We start from the raw sequence: 20,270 nt of genomic DNA, 5'->3' as shown, positions 1-20,270 counted from the left end.
CACATAATTCAGGCTGGATTATATTCATTTTCCTTTTTTTTTTTTTTCCTTTCTGATTTTAAGAGAAATGAAAACATTTTCGTGGGTCCCAGAAGTATGACGGGCTCTGAGCACCGTGATATAACTATGCCCAATAGATATGTAAGCCCTGGGTTCAGGACCCCTGTGAATTTTATTTTATATATATTTTTATTTTTTAGTTACAGGCTTTAGTTAGTTCTGCTCCCTGTGAATTTTAAAACGTCATGTTTGCAGCTTCAAGATATGCCATCTTGGGAATTCCCTCGCGGTCCAGTGATTAGGACTCCGTGCTTTCATTGCGGAGGGCCCAGGTTCAATCCCTGGTGGGGGAACTAAGATCCTGCAAGCTGCACTGCGCGGCCAAAAAGGTATGCCATCTTACTGTCCCTTTTCCAACCACATGGGCGTCCCCAAATCCCTCCAGGGTGGCCATGATTCCCACCCCCGTCCCACCCAATTATCCCATCCCCTCTGTTCGGTGTCCTGGAAAACATTCATTACTAATTGAGATTAACTAATTTAAACACTGTAGTTCTTTCTCACTAGACGGTGGGCTCCCGAGGGCTGTTGTCACCCTTGACCCCTGTTGTGGTCCCCAGCGCCCGGGCACCCCGGAGGTGCCAAAACGTCCCCTAAGTGGTAGCCGGCGGAGGGACAGAGGGCGTCGCTCGGGGCGTCTCAGGGACTTTCCCGGTCCCGCTCGGAAAGCGTGATCTCACCTCCTTCCTCCCTCCCCTCCGGACGCGGAAGGGGCGGTCGGAGGCCGTGCGCCTGGAGCCACCAGCGCGCCCTTCGCGCTCTGCCATCCCCTGGCACCGCCACTAGGCCGTCCGGCCACCAGCCCCAGCCCCGAGGACACGAGCGGCGCGGCCAGCCGCCCCCGGATCCCTGGTAGGTGAGGAAGGGGCGAGGGCCGGCTGGGGAGGGGCAGGGGACCCCCGCAGGCCTGCAGGGGGCCCGGCTGCCCGCGCCCCTCGCCAGGGTTCGAAGCCAGCTGCCCCGCACTGGGTGCTTTGGACGTCCTTGCGCCGCGTGTTCAGTGCTCACCGCCCCCCAATGCTCCAACTCCCCTCCCTGGCCCAAGTCCTCCCCACCCCCCCAACTCTTCCCCAACACCCCGAATCCTCCCCAACATGACGTACTACCTTCCAATACCGCTTTCCTCCTCCGCGTTTCTGATTTCTTCCCCAAACGGGGCGCTCTCTCTGCCCCAGCCCCTGTTCTTCCTTCCCGGTGATCGCCACCCCCGACTGCCGCTCCCCCAGCTCCTCCAGGGCCCCGAATCCCCACTTTATCCAGGGGCTTCCGTGACCCCCCTCCCACTGGGGGAGCGCTCTTCCCTCAGCGGGTCCCATCCATCAGCTGAGATGGGTCTCGGGGAATCTTCAACCCCCCCCCCTCCCCGCTCCCCACCCCTTCCCGTGGGGAACGGGGTTGGTTGGTACCTGCCCAGGAGCCGATCCAAGTCTGCCCAGGCCGATGGCACCACTCGGCTGGGCCCAGGACTTCTTCAGGGTACCTGTGCTCCTTTCCTCTCCTTGCGGCTGAGGCAGGGGTTTGGGGGAGGGGACACCACAGTGTGACCCAGGCAGGCTGAGGTCTGGGTTCCAGAGTTTGGAGGAGGGTTGGTAGGTGCCCCAGGCTCCAGAACCTGCCTGGGCCTCTGTGTCCTCCTCCGAATAAGGGCCATTCATTCATTCTTCAACAAACATTTATGGAGCACCTCCTGTGTGCCAGGAGACACTGTTCAGTATGCTGGGCACACAGTAGGGGCCAAATAGTGTCCTCATGGAGCAACAGGGAGCAAAAGTGTGACCTGTCACAGTAATGTGTGCCAAATGCAGAGGGCAGCTATCCGGTACCTTGGCCAGGCTTGAGGATTCCTCAGATCCAGGCATGGGAGGGGTACTGCACATAGTAGGTGCTCAGTGAATAAAGGCAGGGGCCCTGCAGCCACGCTGCCTGGTTTAAATTACTGCCCCTTTACTTTCTACCTGTGTGATCCCGGGCAAATCACTCTACCTTTCTGTGCCTCCCTTTTCTACTGGTAAACAGGCAGTCAAAATAGTCTTAACTCGCAGCGCTGTCCTTTGCTTTGCACAGTGCCCGGCACATAGTAGGTGCTCAGTAAACACTTATTTTTTAAAAAATATTTATTTGGCTGCCCTGGGTCTTAGTTGCAGCATGTGGGATCTTTGTTGTGGCGTGCGGGATCTTTAGTTGTGGCATGAGAACTGTTAGTTGTGGCATGCATGTGGGATCTAGTTTCCTGACTAGGGATGGAACCTGGGCCCCCTGCGTTGGGAGCGTGGAGTCTCAGCCACTGGACCACCAGGGAAGTCCCCTGCAACATTTCTTAATTAACCGAAAGGAGTGAAGTGTGCCCCTACTATGTGCCAGTCCTGGTAGGAGCCGATTAGGCTGTCTTCTTGGGGAGGGAGGATTCAAACAGAAAACATTTATTGGGTGCCTACTGTGTGCCAGGCACTGCTCTGTCCACTCACTGATTTATTCAGCCAATAAGTATTTATTTATAAGGTATACTTATTTATTTATGTAAGTATACCTACTGTGTGCTGGTCTCCGGAGATCCTTCCTGGAGATCACCACCTGGTCTGGATTCCATCGTTGCTTGCTTGAGCCAATGGTCACCTCCACCCATGTCCCCTCCCCACCCTCTCTCCTGCCCTCACCACCCCACCCCCGAATCTGTCCTCGCTGAAGTAGCCAGAGGGCACCTGTGAGCACCTGAGTTAGGTCCCCTCCCAGCTCTGCATGTAGCTCTCCAGGGCTCCCTCCTCCATCTCACAAGGCCCTGCCCGACCTGCCCCGTCCCCTCCCTGCCCTCCCCTCCTCCCTCTCTCCCCCTCGCTCACTCTGCTCCAGACACGTGCCTCCTCGCTGTTCCTCCAACACATCAGGTCCAGTCCCGCCCCAGGACCTTTGGACATGCTGTGCCCACGGCCTGAAACTCTCTTCCCCCAGATCTGCACCTGAGTTGCTCCCTCACCTCCTTCAGGTCTCAGCTCCCGTGTGTCACTTCCTCCCAGAGGTCTCCATTGATCTCCAGTTCTTGGCAGCCTTTCCCCCAGTCCTTGCCTTCCTCCCCAACCCTGGCTCATTTTCTTTTTTTTTAAAATTTATTTATTTATTTATTTATGGCTGTGTTGGGTCTTCGTTTCTGTGCGAGGGCTTTCTCTAGTTGCGGCAAGTGGGGGCCACTCTTCATCGCAGTGTGTGGGCCTCTCACTAACGCGGCCTCTCTTGTTGCGGAGCACAGGCTCCAGACGCGCAGGCTCAGTAGTTGTGGCTCACGGGCCTAGTTGCTCTGCGGCATGTGGGATCTTCCCAGACCAGGGCTCGAACCCGTGTCCCCTGCATTGGCAGGCAGACTCTCAACCACTGCGCCACCAGGGAAGCCCCGGCTCATTTTCTTGATGGCTCTTTCCGTTCTCTGCAATGAACTACTTTCTCATTCATCCCGGGTCTCCCCCAACTAGACTGTGAGCTCCAAGAGGGCCTGGGGTCTGCAGCAGCACCTACAATAACTCTTGGCACACAGTAGGTGCTCAATTAATATTCCCTCTGTGCGTGAAGAGATTGCCCAAGAGTGTAGACAGGAGAGGAGGGGGTAGGCAGAATCCAGATTTGGTGAACAAATAAAAAAGAAGAGAAAAAAGAAATTCTGCCAGTATTTAGTTCTGATTTGTACGGTTTCTTATATTGTTATTCTGAACTCTCGCTCCGGACGAGGGCCACTCTCCTGCTGGTTTTACACGTGAGGAAACTGAGGCTGAGAAGACAGCCTCCACCAGCTGAGAGGTGGCAGAGCCGGGTCCCTTACCCCGGTGGGTGCTTCCCCCACCCCCACCCCGCCGTCCCCGGCACCCACTGTCAGGTGCAGAGTGGACTTTGCCCTGGAGGCTGTGGAAGGTGGGCAGAATGAAAGCCAGGTTTCCGGAAGGTTGAGGTGGCCGGTGGGCAGGGCAGATGGAGTGGACGGGGGACATGCCAGGGCACAGTGTCTGGGGAGGGGGCGCTGCGTCGGGGGCTCAGGCTGGCGGGCAGGGAGATGGAGCAGAAACACGGTGTGACTTTAGGCAATTTGCCAGGAGTGCAGGCAGGGGAGGGCCTGCCTGGCTGATTCTTTTATTCGTTTAATATTTATTTACGTGGCTGCGCTGGGTCTCAGCTGCGGCACGCAGGATCTTTAGTTGCAGCACGCAGATCTAGTTCCGTGACCAGGGATCGAACCTGGGCCCCCTGCATTGGGAGCGTATTTTTTTTTTAATTTTATTTATTTATTTATTTTATTTATTTATTTTTGGCTGTGTTGGGTGTTTGTTGCTGCGCGCGGGCTTTCTCTAGTTGCGGTGAGCAGGGGCTACTCTTTGTCGCGGTGCGCAGGCTTCTTATTGCGGTGGCTTCTCGTTGCGGAGCACGGGCTCTAGGTACACAGGCTTAGTTGCTCTGCGGTATGTGGATTCTTCCCAGACCAGGGCTCAAACCCGTGTCCCCTGCGTCGGCAGGCAGATTCTTAACCACTGTGCCACCCGGGAAGTCCCCGGGAGTCCACTGGACCACCAGGGAAGTCCCTGCTTGGCTGATTCTGAGTCTGGCTGTGAGATTTTCCACAAGCCCAGCCCTGAGCCTCTGCTGCGGGGGCCTCCAGCTCGGGTGCTGCTGGGGGCAGACAGCCGTCAGGTACCCTAAGGCTCATGGAGCACCGAGGGTGTGCCAGGCACTGCTCTGTGCCATTTCTACACGGATTAACTCATGCGACCTACGGCGGTCCTCGCAGGAAGAGCTCATCCTTGTACCCAGTCCACAAAGGAGGAGACTGAGGCACCAATGTGCTTGTGGCCTATCCAAGATCACAGCCTGGAAGGCATACGCCTGAGATTTGAACCCCAAGCGCATGCTCCCACCCACTGCTCTCTCTTGCCCTGTAGCTGACTCATTTCGGGTGGGTGCCCCATAAAGGGGGCAGGCTGTGGCCAAGGGCAGGACAAGGGCAGCTGCCACTCTGTTCTTGCTGACCGTCTGGATTCCAAGAGAACCCAGAACACCAGAGTTTTCACACAGCACCTCCTCTGTTCAGCGTTGGCAGCTAATTCAAATTTTCTTCTCACACTGCTGCCCGTGGTGTAGTTGCGGGAGTTGGTGAACTTTTCTTCCTTCTAACATTTTATTGACCTAGAACCTGAATTCAGAATAGGACACAGATCCTAAGTACTGAACTTGAATTTTCAGAGTGAACAGTGCATGATGCAGAACTTAATGTCTGGCCCCGTTCATGCCCCGTCCTTCACACTTTATCAGCTGTGTCCTTTATTCGTTAAAAATTGGAGGGTGCATGTCACCATGTGATTGATTTTCTCTCTCTTTTTTATTGGAGTATAGTTGCTTTACAATGTTGTGTTAGTTTCTGCTGTACAGCAAAGTGAATCAGCTCTCCGTATACATATATCCCTTCCTTTTTGGATTTCCTTCCCATTTAGGTCACCACAGAGCATTGAGTAGAGTTCCCTGTGCTATACAGTAGGTTCTCATTAGTTATCTATTTTTTTTAACTTTATTTTTTTTGGCTGTGACATGTGGCATGCGGGATCTTAGTTCCCCGACCAGGGATCGAACCCGGGCCCCCTGCAGTAGGAGCATGGAGTCTTAACCACTGGACCACCAGGGAAGTCCCCTTAGTTATCTGTTTTATACATAGTAGTGTATATATGTCAGTCCCAATCTCCCTATTTATCCCACCTGCCCTGCCCCCCGGGTGTCTATACGTTTATTCTCTACATCTGTGTCTCTATTTCTGCTTTGCAAATAGGTTCATCTGTACCATTTTTCTAGATTCCACATATATGTGTTAATATACATGTGTCTTTGTCTCTCTGACTTACCTCACTCTGTATGACAGTCTCTAGGTTCATCCATCTTTTTTTTTTTAATTAATTTTTATTGGAGTATAGTTGATTTACAATGTTGTGTTAGTTTCTGCTGTACAGCAAAGTGAATCAGTTATACATATACATATATCCACTCTTTTTTCAGATTCTGTTCCCATATAGGTCATTACAGAGTACTGAGTAGAGTTTCCAGTGATTTTTTTCTTTTTAAGTTACTATACACGCAGCTGTTCCCAGGAGCCACTGAGAGGTGGAAAGAACAGTTGATCTGAGGGTCATTGCTGTAGAGGGAGATATCTGATACTTCAGGGAGTTTTGATATTTCAGTAAGTTTTGGCTGACTTGTGGTCCCACCTGATCGTCATCGTTTTTATCCCATTTTGTTGCCGACAGCAAGTTCACATCAGAGATAGGAGAAACTATACACTTTGCCTTTCTCTTATTTTTTTTTAAATTAATTTATTTTATTTTTATTATTTATTGTTTGGCAGCGTTGGGTCTTCGTTGCTGTGCGAGGGCTTTCTCTAGTTGCGGCGAGCGGGGGCTACTCTTTGTTGCAGTGCACGGGCTTCTCACTGCGGTGGCTTCTCTTGTTGCGGAGCACGGGCTCTAGGCTCATGGGCTCTAGAGCGCAGGCTCAGTAGTTGTGGTGCATGAGCTTAGTTGCTCCACGGCATGTGGGATCTTCCCGGACCAGGGCTTGAACCTGTGTCCCCTGCATTGGCAGGCGGATTCTGAACAGCTGCGCCACCAGGGAAGCCCCACTTTGCCTTTCTCTTACTACTCACTTGTGCCTGCATTATGGCAACAACGTCTGTCCTCCACTTTCTTCCAGGAGTAGTCTGGCCATGAGCTTATTTCAGGGGCTGTTTCAATTAAATGTAAGCTGGAATCTCTGGCGATACACTTTGGAGACCACAGGCTCAGTGGGTTCTAGGGCCAGGCAGCCTGGCTTCCAATCCAGCTGTGGCCTTTACATACCTTTTCCTTCTTTTTTTTTTTTTTTTTAGAGAGTTATTTTTTCCTTTGGTAGTGTAGTAGATATTGTCTGGCTAGAATATTCAGATAGAGAAGAAATGATAAAACTCTTTTATTTATTTATTTATGGCTGTGTTGGGTCTTCGTTTCTGTGCGAGGGCTTTCTCTAGTTGCGGCAAGCGGGGGCCACTCTTCATCGCGGTGCGCGGGCCTCTCACCATTGCGGCCTCTCTTGTTGCGGAGCACAGGCTCCAGACGCGCAGGCTCAGTAATTGTGGCTCACGGGCCCAGTTGCTCCGCGGCATGTGGGATCCTCCCAGACCAGGGCTCGAACCCGTGTCCCCTGCACTGGCAGGCAGACTCTCAACCACTGCGCCACCAGGGAAGCCCTACATACCTTTTCTCGTACTAATTCTTCAAGATCTGGTGTGTATTTTTTCAGATCTCAATTCAGATGCTACATTTTTAACAGTTTAAGTGAAATCTGATCCTACCAAAACAAAGTTGGTTTTTTTTTTTAAAGAGGAGATAATAGTACTTACAGAATTTATTTTTTAATACATACAATTATATAAATGCATTGTACTTTACACACGGTAAAGCCTTGATAATTATTTTTTTTTAAATATCTATTTATTTATTCGGTTGCACCGGGTCTTAGCTGTGGAAGGCGGGCTCCTTAGTTGCGGCATGTGAACTCTTAGTTGCGGCATGTGGGATCTAGTACCCTGACCAGGGATCGAACCTGGGCCTCCTGCATTGGGAGCACGGAGTCTTATCCACTGTGCCACCAGGGAAGTCCCCAAAGTTGGGTTTAATGGGGGAACATTTTTTTTTTTTTTAACACTGCCCCAGTTTTTCCATTTTAATGAATTAAATATGAATAAAATTTAATATTTACTTTCTCCCCGGTAGCTGTAGCCAAATTTCCAGTACTCAGTAGCCACACGGAGCTGGGGCTGCCATAACAAAGTCCCACAGGCCGGGGGGCTTAAAAACCAGAAATTTATTGCCTGACGGTCTGGAGGCTGGAAGTCCAAGATCAAAGTGTCGGCAGGGTTGGTTCCTTTCGGAGGCCTCTCTCCTTGGCTTGCAGACAGCTGTCTTCTCCCCATGTCCTCACATGATCCTCCCTCTGTGGGTGTCTGTGTCCTAGTCTCCCCTTCTTATAAGGACACCAGTCTTATTGGATTAGGACCCCACCCTTATGACCTCATTTTAACTTGATTACCTCTGTAAAGAATCTCCAAATGTAGTCACATGCTGAGGTCCTGGGGGTTAGGGTTTTAACATCTGAACTTGGTGAGAGGGGAACCCAGTTGAACCAATAACAGCCAGTTATGCCCCGTAATAATTATATGGGCCGGAGAGACAGGCATCTGGTCTTAGGGTTACAAACATTGGTGCCATAGGGCTGTTCTGCCCGTCGTTAGCTGTGCAGTCTAAGTTTGCCCCTCTATGGAATGGGGAAAAAAAAAAAAAAAATCATATGCCTGTTTCGTAGCCCAGGTGTTGGCAAACTTTTCTCTGGAAAGGACCAGAGAGTGAATATTTTCATCTTTATGGGCTACGTGGTGTCTGTTGCAGCTACTCAGCTCTGCCGTTGTAGCCTCAAAGCAGCCATGGACCCTGTGTAAATGAGTGAGCGTATCTGTGTTCCAAGAAAACTTTACTTACTAAAACAGCCCATGGGCCATACTTTGTGACCCCTTCCTAGGGAGTTGTGCACAGTGTCATCGGGGCAGGCTTGACCAAAAATCTGAAGGAAGGTAGGGAGTGAGCTGTGGGGATACATGGGGGAAACAGTGTTCCAGGCAGAAGGAGCAGCCAGTGCAAACGCCCTGAGGCAGGACTGTGCCTGGCAAGTTTGAAGGTTAGCGGGAAGGCCAGTGGGGCAATTAAGAGATATGATATACTAGGTTGTATATTATATATACGTATACCCACTTTGTTGCCGTAACAAATATTGATATTTGTTTTTGAAAGAAGCAAAAAAGTTTATGAAAAGAAAAAAGGAACTCTTCTCTGCAGTAATATATGGCTCATATTTAGTCTTTCTTTGTGGAAAAATAATTCAGGAACTAAGGAAGCACTTAAGCAATAATTATCTTCCTTCTTTTTATAGTTACGACTTTAGTACTGACTCTTTACAAATGAAACATGGAAATGTCAACCTTCACTGTAGTGGATGGAATTTGTTTTGTTGCTTTGCTTTTGCCATATATTATATATAATAATATTATACTGTATACAATTTATACACCCACGGGACTGTCAGCTCCAAGAGGGAAGAGTATTCCTGTTTTAGTCTCCTCTCTGTCCTGATACATTCAGTGTCCAAGACATGGCAGATGCTGGAAAATTACTTCTTGAATGAATGAATGAATGCTGTGTATGTATAACTTTCGCCTCTTCACACACTTCCTTTATTTATTATTTGCAACAAATATGTTCAGAGTTTTTACTCGGTGGATGGCACATTGGCCATTTTTTTTTTTAAGCTCACAAGGTCTCTTTAAAACATTTGAATCGATTGCTAACTTGACACAACTGAGCAGATTCCTGAAAATCTGCGTTTCTGGCTTCTCTTGAAAAGTTAGCAGATGTGGTCCCACTGAGCCCATTTTCCTTCTTGGCAGCACACATGAGGCAAGACCACGGCATTTAGACAGGTCGAGGTGGTTCTAGGTTTTCAGGTAAAAGCCCAAGTGCCCCCCTTTCCCCCTACTCAGGCCCACAAGTTCCTGCACGACCTGCCCCGTCCCCTCCCTGCCCTCCCCTCCTCCCTCTCTCCCCCCTCGCTCACTCTGCTCCAGACACACAGGCCTTCTCGCTGTTCCTCCAACACACCAGGCATGGTCCTGCCCCAGGGCCTTTGCATGGGCTGTTTCCTCTGCCTAGATCTCTCTTCCTTCAGATGTCCCCGCTCTCTCCCCATGTTTATGTCCTGTCGAAATCTCTCTTGTCATCAAGACCTTCCTAAACTATGTTGTTTAAAACTGCACACAGGGACTTCCCTGGTGGCACAGTGGCTGGGACTCCACATTCCCAGTGCAGGGGGGCCCAGGGTTCCATCCCTGGTCAGGGAACTAGATCCCACATGCATGCCGCAACTGGAAGTTCGCGTGCCACAACTGAGGAGCCCACGTGCCGTAACTAAGACCCGGCACAACCAAATAAATAAACAAAACAAAAAAAACCCAAAAAAACCTGCACCCCTCCCCCCCCATTCTTGGAGTTCATGACTCTCCTTCCCTCCTTGTTTCTCCGCGGCATTTATACTGTGATATACCATGAATTTCACTCATGTATCCGCCGATCATGTGTCCCCCCATACTAGGAAGTCAGCTCCATTCTGGGGTCTCTGCTATTTCCCCGTCCCTATCAGCATTTCAGTATGTCAGGCCGCTTCCATTTTCGAAACAGCCTGACAGCCGCTCATCTCCTTGCGTCCTTCCTCCGCGCCCCCCACTCTGCACCCACCCCCGCCACCCGCCCGGCACCACCTCTCTCTCTGACGCTTCTCGGCCACTTCTCTTCTGCCCACTCTGCTCGGTCACATCCCCGTCACACCTCTGGAACCTTTGACCTTGGTCCTGGGCCATCTGACATCCGCTCAGAATAAATTAAAAAAAAAAAAAAGCTGAGTCATTTGTACAGTGACGTCTGTGATTTATCAGCAAGGGGGGTTGATGGATGAATCAGCTCTTCATCTAGACCAGGGATCCTCAACGTCAGCGCTTAGCAACATCTGGGGCTGGGTCATTCTCTTGGAGGGCTGTCCTGGGCACTGTGGGACGTTGAGCTGCATCCTGGACCCCACCCACTCCATGCCAGGAGCACTTTTCCACGCAGTCGTGACAACAGAAGTGTCCCCAGATGTCGCCATGTGTCCCCTGGGGGGATAGAGTTGTCCCTGGTGCAGATGCATTGTGCTTGTCTTGGGGGTTTGGCGGGTCCCAACGTGGGCACCAGCGGGGAACAGGCAGTAGGCCTAGCTGAGGGGCAGAGAAAGTGTTCTTGGCCCCTTGGACTGGACGTGAGGCTATGCTTTTTCTAAGTCTGAATGTGACATAAATTGAGCGCCTGGGGATTTAAATTCGGGGGTTTGGGACGCTCTCCATGGTGTCTTTGTTCTGTGTCCTTGGGAAAGACCTTTTCTCTGTGTGTGTTTTCTTTCTTTCTTTTAAATTTTTATTGGAGTAGAGTTGATTTACAATATTGTGTTAGTTTGTGCTGTACAGCAAAGTGAATCAGTTATACATATACATATATTCACTCTTTTTAAGATTCTTTCCCCATATAGGTCATTACAAAGTACTGAGTAGAGTTCCCTGTGCTATGCAGTAGGTCCTGATTAGTTACCTATTTTATATATAGTAGTGTGTATATGTCAATCCCAGTATCCCAATTTATCCCTCCCCGCCTTTCCCCCCGATAACCATAAGATTGTTTTCTACATCTGTAACTCTGTTTCTGTTTTGTAAATAAGTTCATTTGTACCATTTTTTTAGATTCCACGTATAAGTGATATGATATGGTATTTGTCCTTCTCTGTTTGACTTACTTCACTCACTATGACAATCTCTGGGTCCATCCATGTTGCTGCAGATGGCATTATTTCACTCTTTTTTTATGGCTGAGTAATAGTCCGTTATATATATATGTACCACATCTTTATCCATTCCTCTGTTGATGGACATTTAGGTTGCTTCCATGTCCTAGCTATTGTAAGCAGTGCTGCAATGAATATTGGGGTGCATGTGTCTTTTCAAATTATGGTTTTCTCCAGGTATATGCTCAGGAGTGGAATTACTGGATCATATGGTAGCTCTCTTTTTAGTTTTTAAAGAACGTCCATACTGTTCTCCATAGTGGCTGTACCAATTTACATTCCCACCAACAGTGTAGGAGGGTTCCCTTCTTCTCCACACCTTCTCCAGCATTTATTGTTTGTAGATTTTTTGATGATGGCCATTCTGACTGGTGTGAGGTGATACTTCATTGTAGTTTTGATTTGCATTTCTCTAGTAATTAGTGATGTTGAGCATCTTTTCATGTGCTTTTTGGCCATCTGTATGTCTTCTTTGGAGAAATGTCTATTTAGCTCTTCCGCCCATTTTTTGGATTGGATTGTTTGTTTTTTTTGTTATTGAGCTGCATGAGCTGTTTGTATATTTTGGAGATTAATCCCTTGTGGGTTGCTTCGTTTGCAAATATTTTCTCCCATTCTGTGGGTTGTCTTTTCGTTTTGTTTATGGTTTCCTTTGCTGTGCAAAAGCTTTTGAGCTTAGTTAGGTCCCTTTTGTTTATTTTTGTTTTTATTTTCATTACTCTAGGAAGTGGATCAAAAAAGATCTTGCTGCGATTTATGTCAAAGAGTGTTCTGCCTGTGTTTTCCTCTAAGAGTTTTATAGTGTGCGACCTTACATTTAGGTCTTTAATCCATTTTGAGTTTATTTTATTTTATTTTTTTAAGGGATTGGGTTTTTTTGTTTGTTTGTTTTAATTTAGTTAGTTATTTTTGGCTGGGTTGAATCATCGTTGCTGTGCGTGGGCTTTCTCTAGTTGCGGTGAGCGGGGGCTACTCTTCATTGCAGTGGGCGGGCTTCTCATTGCAGTGGCTTCTCTTGTTGTGGAGCATGGGCTCCAGGCATGTGGGCTTCAGTAGTTGCGGCACGCAGGCTCAGTAGTTGTGGCTCATGGGCTCTCTAGAGCTCAGGCTCCATAGTTTTGGCACACGGGCTTAGCTGCTCCATGGCATGTGGGATCTTCCCGGACCAGGGCTTGAACCCATGTCCCCTGCATTGGCAGGCGGATCCTTAACCACTGCGCCACCAGGGAAGTCCCCTAATTTCATTCTTTTACATGTAGCTGTCCAGTTTTCCCAGCACCACTTATTGAAGAGCCTGTCTTTTCTCCAGTGTATAGTCTTACCTCCTTTGTCATAGATTAGTTGACCATAGGTGCGTGGGTTTATCTCTGGGCTTTCTATCCTGTTCCATTGATATCTATTTCAGTTTTTGTGCTAGTACCATACTGTTTTGATGATTGTAGCTTTGTAGTATAGTCTGAAGTCAGGGAGCCTGATTCCTCCAGCTCCATTTTTCTTCCTCAAGATTGCTTTGGCTATTTGGGGTCTTTTGTGTCTATACAAATTGTAAAATTTTTTGTTCTAATTCTGTGAAAAATGCCATTGGTAATTTGACAGAGATTGCATTGAATCTGTAGACTGCTTTGAGTAGTATAGTCATTTTGATAATATTGATTCTTCCAGTCCAAGAACATGGTGTATATCTCTCCATCTGTTTGTGTCATCTTTGATTTCTTTCATCAGTATCTTATAGTTTTCTGAGTACAGGTCTTTTGTCTCGTTAGGTAGATTTATTCCTAGGTATTTTATTTTTTTGATGCAATTGTAAAAGGGATTGTTTCCTTTATTTCTCTTTCTGATATTTCATTGTTAGTGTATAGGAATGAAACATTTCTGTGTATTAATTTCATATCCTGCAACTTTACTGAATTCATTGATGAGCTCTAGTAGTTTTCTGGTAGCATCTTTAGGATTTTCTATGTATAGTATCATGTCAGCTGCAAACAGTGACAGTTTTACTTCTTCTTTTCCAATTTGGATTCCTTTTATTTCTTTTTCTTCTCTGATTACCATGGCTAGGACTTCCAAAACTATGTTGAATAAAAGTGGCGAGAGTGGACATCCTTGTTCCTGTTTTCTTTTTTTTTTTAAGCATTTTTAAAAATTTTTATTTATTTAATTTATTTATTTTTGGCCGTGTTGGGTCTTTGTTGCTGCATGCAGGCTTTCTCTAGTTGTGGCGAGCGGGGGCTACTCTTCATTGTGGTGCGCAGGCTTCTCATTGTGGCGGCTTCTCTTGTTGCGGAGCACAGGCTCTAGGCACGCGGGCTTCAGTAATTGTGGCACACGGCTCAGTAGTTGTGGCTCGTGGGCTCTAGAGGTCAGGCTCAGTAGTTGTGGCGCACGGGCTTAGTTGCTCCACGGCATGTGGGATCTTCCCAGACCAGGGCTCAAACCCGTGTCCCCTGCATTGGCAGGCGGATTCTTAACCACTGTGCTACCAGAGAAGCCCTGTGCCTGTTTTCTTATCGACAGTATTGGAAGGAAATATTGCTGGCCCTATTCATACATTGATTCATTCATTCAACAAGTATTTGTTAGGTACCTGCTGTGTGGTTCCACAAACCCTCACCCTTTGATGCCCCCGGTGACTGGGAGGCAGACAGATGTGGAAGGTTTAACACACAGGAAAAGGTCACCCAGTGGCCAATTCTGTTGTGGGGGTACATGGAGAGATAGACTGGGATAGAGAACCGGGGTGAGCATGGAGGGCTCCCTGAGGTTGCACCATTGTACCTGGGGGCTAAGGATGAGCTTCAGGTCACCCAGGCAAAGGTCTAGGGTAAGGTGCTCCAAGCAGAGGGAACAGTGCATGCAAAGATCCTTAAGTGGGAACCAGCTTGGCATTTTTCAAGAAATGGAGAGAAGAGGAAAGAGCCTCCAAAGGGCTTAGCAGCAGTGTTAGGCATAGATCTGGCCCTTGGTCATGGTTAACTCATCATAGTAATAACGCGACCTGTATCAGTTAGCTATTGCTGCGGAACAAATTACCCCAGAACTTCGTGGCTTCAAAACAACAAACATTTATTATCTCATATAGTTTCTGAACATCAGGAATCTGGTGGCAGATGAGCTGGGTGGTTCTGGCTCTAGGTCTCTGATGAGGCTGCAGTTAGGCTGTCTGCCGGGGCTGCCTCATCTGAAGGCTTAACTGGGGCTGGAGTCTGAGATTGGCGCCCCCATGTGGCTGGAGGTGGGAAGCCTCAGTTCCTCCCCTTGTGGGCCTTTCCAGAGGGCTACTCACATCATGGTTTACCCCCGACAGAGTGACAGAGAGAGTGACTAAGAAGGAAGCCAGTGTCTTTTATAACCTAATGTCACAGGTGACACCCTATCACTTCTGCCATATTCTATCGATCTCACAGAACTCTGGGACAACGTTGGAAGGACCACCCAAGGCTTGAATACCAGGATGTGGGGTCACTGGGGGCCATCTAGGAGGCTGACCCTTCCTGAGTGACTTCCAGTCATTGGGCTCAGAGCTTTCCATACGTTAACGCAACTCAGCTCCCTGAAACAATCCCATAAGTGGGCTTATTATCATCCTTATAGGCAGTATAGTCTTGTGGTTACGCACATAGCCTCAGCCTCTAGAGCCAGACAGCTTGGGCTCAAATCCCAGCTCTGGGAATTCCCTGGTGGTCCAGTGGTTAGGACTCTATGCTTCCACTGCAGGGGGTGCAGGTTTGATCCCTGGTTGGGGAACTAAGATCCCGCATGCCTTTTGGACAAAGCAAACAAACAAACAAACAAATCCCAGATCTATCACCGGCTGTGTGACTTGGGGCAAATGACTTCACTTCTCTGGCTCACCTTCTTCCTCTGTGAATGGGGAAAATAGTAGCAGCTACCCGCTGGGTGACACCAGGCAGGCGCCTCTGCTGTCCTCTTGCAGAGGAGGAGAGGGAAGGTGGTGGAGGTGAGAAGTCTTGCCCAAGGTCAAGGTCTGGTGATAGGTCTGGTGGGTTTTGAAGGCATGGGGTGGGGGGTTGTCTGGGCCGCCTCCCAGAGTCCCCTTTTTGGTGATAACCATATCTTTCTGCTTCACAGGTCTGCTCTGCAGCCCCCAGGGGACCTAGTACCCGTGAGCAGGTAGGGACACCGGGCCTGCAGCGCAGGGGGGGCGGCGTGTGGAACATGACTCCATCACCCAGTGTTTCTCACGCCGCCGGAGGCCACACCCACCTGCGCCCATGGCCAGCACAGGCCCGTCCCTTTCTGGCGCCTTTGACATTCTAGGCGCGGCGGGCCAGGATAAGCTCTTGTATCTTAAGCACAAACTGAAGACCCTGCGGCCAGGCTGCCGGGGGGCGGACCTCCTGCATGCCATGGTGCTCCTAAAGCTGGGCCAGGAGACCGAGGCCAGGATCTCCCTGGAGGCGCTGAAGGCGGACGCTGTGGCGAAGCTGGTGGCCCGCCAGTGGGCTGGTGTGGACAGCACTGAGGCCCCAGAGGAGCCCCCAGACGTGTCCCGGGCCGTTGCCAGGGTGTACCACCTTCTTGCCGAGGAGAGGCTGTGTCCAGCGCCAATGCGGGAGGAGGCCTACCGCGCAGCCATCCGTGCTTTCAGGTCCAGGGACGACCCCCAGCTGGGGGAGCTCCAGGAAGAGGCACGAGACCGGTGCGGATGGGAGGTCCTTAGGGACCTGGAGGGCATTCAAACTCTCCACTCTGATCTGGGGTGCCTCCTGCCGTCCTCGGCATCACCCTCCGGGACCCGCAGCCATCCGCGGCCCATCGAGGACCTTTCGGACTGGAGCAGAGGGCATTCCCTGAGATCCACCGGCAGCCCCGCCTCCCTGGCCAGCAACTTGGAAATTAGCCAGTCGCCCACCGTGGCCCTCCTCAGCAGTCACCACAGCCCCCACGGGCCCAGCAAGCTGTGTGACAAGCCCCGGCCCAGCCCAGTGCCCGAGCCTGCCCCTATGGGCTGCCAGGAGCCCGAGGAGATGAGCTGGCCCCCATCAGTGGAGGCTGCCAGGCCCCCGGCGCGGCCAAACAGCCCAGCCCCCAGGCTTCCCGAGGTGGCCGCAGATGCATGCCCCGCCAGCCTGCACGACCGCCTGGAAGCTCCGAAAACCAGCACTCACCACCCGGTGGAGTGCACGGATGTGCCAGCAGCTCCCAAATCTCTCCCCTCGCCTTCCAGAAACGCCTGTCCTGTCGCGGATCAGTCGCCAATCCAACTTTCAGAGGAAGACACCACTTACCCGTCGGCTCAGCCACGCCCACCGACTCCATCAGCCCCCAAAACGTCCCCTCCCTTTTCGTCTCCATCGACCCCTCCTAAGGCTCACCCCACCGTCTCGAAGCCGGGGCCCCCTCCTCCTGAGCTGGAGTCGCCAGAGCAGAAATTCTATAACTTTGTGGTGCTACACGCTGGCGCTGACGAGCACATCGCGCTGCGCGTGCGCGAGAGGCTGGAGGCCCTGGGCGTGCGCGACGGCGCCACGTTCTGCGAAGATTTCCAGGTGCCAGGGCGCGGCGAGCTGCACTGCCTGCAGGACGCCTTAGACCACTCGGCCTTCACCATCCTGTTGCTCACCTCCAACTTCGACTGCCGGCTGAGCCAGCACCAGGCGAACCAGTCTCTGATGAGCAGCCTCACGCGGCACGGGTGGCAGGATTGCGTGATCCCCTTCCTGCCCCTGGAGAGTTCCCTGACCCAGCTCAGCCCCAGCACGACCAGCCTGCTCAACGCCTTGGTGTGGCTGGACGAGCACTCCCCGATCTTCGCCAAGAGGGTGGCCAACACCTTCAAGTCCCAGAAGCTGCGGGCCCGCAAGGCCAAGTGGAGGAAGGAACAGGATATCCGGGCCCTGCAGGAGCAGAGCAAACACCTGGAGGGTGAGTGGCAGCAGGCAGCGGCGTGGAGTGCCGCGCACTCGGCTTACCTCCATAACTACCTGTCGTACCAGACGCAGATGGAGAAGCTCCAGGTAGCTTTCGGGAACTACATGCCATTTGAGACTCAGCTGCCTTCTGTGCCTCAGGTGCCCTTTGGGGGACCGGGGACCCTGGGAGCCCCACCACCACCCTTTCCCACGCGGCCGGGCCATCAGCCGCCGCTCCTGCCTCCTTGGCTGGCGGGCATGCCCCCACCGGCCTTCCCGCAGCCCCCGGTGGCTTTCCCGCAGCCCCAGGCCTTCCCGCAGCCCCCGGACTTCCCACAGACTTCACCCGTGCCCTCTCAGGGGCTGCAGCCCCTCATCATACACCATGCGCAGATGGTACAACTGGGACTCAACAACCACATGTGGAACCAGAGAGGGATGCAGGCGCCCGAGGACAAGACGCCAGAAACGGAATGACCAAGTGACTGGACTTGATGACCTCGGCCTTGATTCCCCATCTCCAGGGGTCAGTGGAACATGGGGTCGTTTGCTACTTTCAGGACACTGCCGGGAAAATTGACCACATGACTTTCTGGCCCTCGAGGTAGCCAGAATTGGATGTGTTTACAAATTCTCAGTCAATCCCTCCCTCTCTCTGGACCGTGGTGGTGGGGAATGGGTTGGAGGTATGGGTATAGTGTTTTAATTGTAATAAATATTTATTGAATGCTTTGACAGCGCCATTGTCCTCTGGGAGACCTCTGCCTGGCCATTTGTCAGGATAAAAACGTGGCTGCTATTGCCATAAAAGGGACGGGAGCCAAAATTTGTGCACGTTTGCTTTCATTTCATTGGTCAGGATGTAGTCACATGGTCCATCTCCGGCTGCAAGGGAAGCTAGGAAATGTAGTCTTCTGATGGGTCACGTGCTTTGCCAAAAGTGTTGGTTCTAATGCCAGAGAAGGTGGAGAGAAAAGACATTGTGAGTACATTTAGCTGTTTCTGTTGCAGCCCTTTTTGGGGGAAGCGGGGGTCTGCCTTGATGCTCCCACCAAGGCTGGGCTCTGATCACACTGTGTAATCTTCAGCAAATGCCTTCACCTCTCTGAGCCTCTGCTTTCTTATCTGAGAAATGGGCTTATGAGGCCATTGTTCCAAGGTCATCAGCAGATCGTGTGCGATAACAGTGAAATACCAGGGACAGTGTAAGTGCTCATTAACTTTGTGCCCGGTGTGAAGGGGATTAATCTTTTTCAGGGTCTCAGACCTTTTGAGAATAAGAATAGAATTAATATTTGTTGAGTACTCACCGTTTATCCGTCTTGGAGGCTTTAAATCTAAACCTTTTTTTTTTTTTTTTTTTTAATTTTTGGACTCACTGCACGGTATGCGGAATCTCCCTGACCAGGGATCTCCCCAACCAGGGAATCGAACCCGCGCCTCCTGCAGTGGAAGCGCAGTCTTAACCAGTGGACCACCAGGGAAGTCCCATCTAAACGTATTTTAATCCTCAAAAATGACCCCCCCACGGTAGAAGCTTCTGTTGCTGGTCCCCATTTTACAGATGGGGAAAACCGAGGCAGAGAGAGGTGAATTCTGGTCCCCAAAGTCACACAGATTAGAAGTGGGGAGATTGCAATGAAGTAGTCGGATTTCCAAGGGAGGGAATGAAGGCCAGCCCAGGAAGGGCGTATGTGGGCCAGGTGAGCCGGGAAGCTGCAGGCCTCCTCTCGCCCAACAGCATGATTTGAACACTGACTTAACATGTCCTTTCCTCCTCCACCAGCCACCCCAAAGGGCGGGCCTGGTGTGAGTCACCCAGACTGTCACGCACCACTTACTATTTTAGTCACTGACTCAGATTTTGTCGAAGGTCTGCTTCCGGCTTCCCTGCCATGACATGAAGCTTGGGGAGATTGGATTCTCCGGGTGGGGTTGTGGAAACAGTTTCTTTTCTTTTTGGCCACTCTGGCGTGGCTTGCAGGATCTTATTTCCCCGACCAGGGAACGAGCCTGGGCCACGGCAGTCTCAACCATTGGACCACCAGGGAATTCCCAAACAGACAGTTTCAGATCACTAAGGCTAGAGTCAGCTGCAGTTAACAGGCCATTTTTGCAGTTGACCAATATTTATTGAGCTCCTACTGTGTGCCAGGATTGTCCCAGACACTGGGGTGCAGTGGGGGCGAAGACAGATGTGAACCGTCCCCTGCTCTCTTTTCAATCGCAGGTAGAGGCGGAGGGACGGGAGCGGTGAATGAATCATCAAATGAGGAAGCAAGATAATTTCAGAAACTGAGGAGACTTCAGAAGAAATAAACTGGGCATGCACAGTGATGGGGGTGCCTCAGGAGGAAGAACTTTGGCCCAGGTGGCCAGGAGGGCCTCTCTGAGGAGGTGGCATTAGAGCCAAGACCTGGAGGAAGAGCTTGGGAAGGAAGGGTTAGATCTTCTGGGCAGAGGAAACAGGCAGTGCAAAGGCCCTGGGGCAGAACCGTGCCTGCATTGTTGCATGAACAGCAGCAAGGATGGGCAGAGTGAGTGAGGAGGAGAGAGGGAGGTGAGGGCCGGGAGGGGATGGAGCAGTTCGTGCAGGACCTTCTGGGTCTCAGGGAGGACTTGGGCTTTTACCCCCAGGGAGGTGGAACCTTGAAGGACTGTGGGCAGAGCAGGGGCGGGGCCTGACTCAGGTGTTCATGGGAGCCCTCTGGCTGGGGCAGGGAGGGCAGACTGGGGAGCAAGGGTGGAAGCTGGGGGCCCAGAGGGGACTGGTCCAGGCCAGTGAGGATGGGGGCTGGACCGGGTGGAGGCAGAGGAGGGAGAAGTGGGCCCATTTAGAATGTGCACCCCTATTTCATCCCTGAGATGTTGTGA

The 20,270-nt window shown here is 51.0% G+C and overlaps 1 protein-coding gene across 2 annotated transcripts; it reads left to right on the top strand.

Moving 5' to 3' along the window:
• The first annotated feature begins 747 nt into the window (after nt 1-747).
• On the top strand, nt 748-18,128 carry TICAM1 (TIR domain containing adaptor molecule 1). Of its 2 annotated transcripts, none has more exons than XM_082456919.1 (2): nt 748-912; nt 15,613-18,128. In XM_082456919.1, the coding sequence occupies exon 2, from the start codon at nt 15,756-15,758 to the stop codon at nt 17,871-17,873; it is 2,118 nt and encodes a 705-aa protein (XP_082313045.1). In that variant the 5' UTR covers nt 748-912; nt 15,613-15,755; the 3' UTR covers nt 17,874-18,128. The 2 variants fall into 2 exon arrangements, with proteins under 2 accessions (XP_082313045.1, XP_082313046.1); XM_082456920.1 differs by having other exon boundaries at nt 748-916.
• The last annotated feature ends 2,142 nt before the right edge of the window (nt 18,129-20,270 follow it).

The sequence above is a fragment of the Balaenoptera physalus genome, assembly GCF_965194825.1.
Source record: "Balaenoptera physalus genome assembly, chromosome: 3".
Classification (NCBI taxonomy): Eukaryota; Metazoa; Chordata; class Mammalia; order Artiodactyla; family Balaenopteridae; genus Balaenoptera; species Balaenoptera physalus.
Note: the sequence above shows the minus strand (reverse complement) of the source record. Positions and strands in the feature narration are given on the sequence as shown.

What these genes read in the sequence shown, in the direction of transcription:
- TICAM1 (XM_082456919.1), top strand. Translation starts at nt 15,756, where the DNA reads ATGGCCAGCACAGGCCCGTCCCTTTCTGGCGCCTTTGACATTCTAGGC.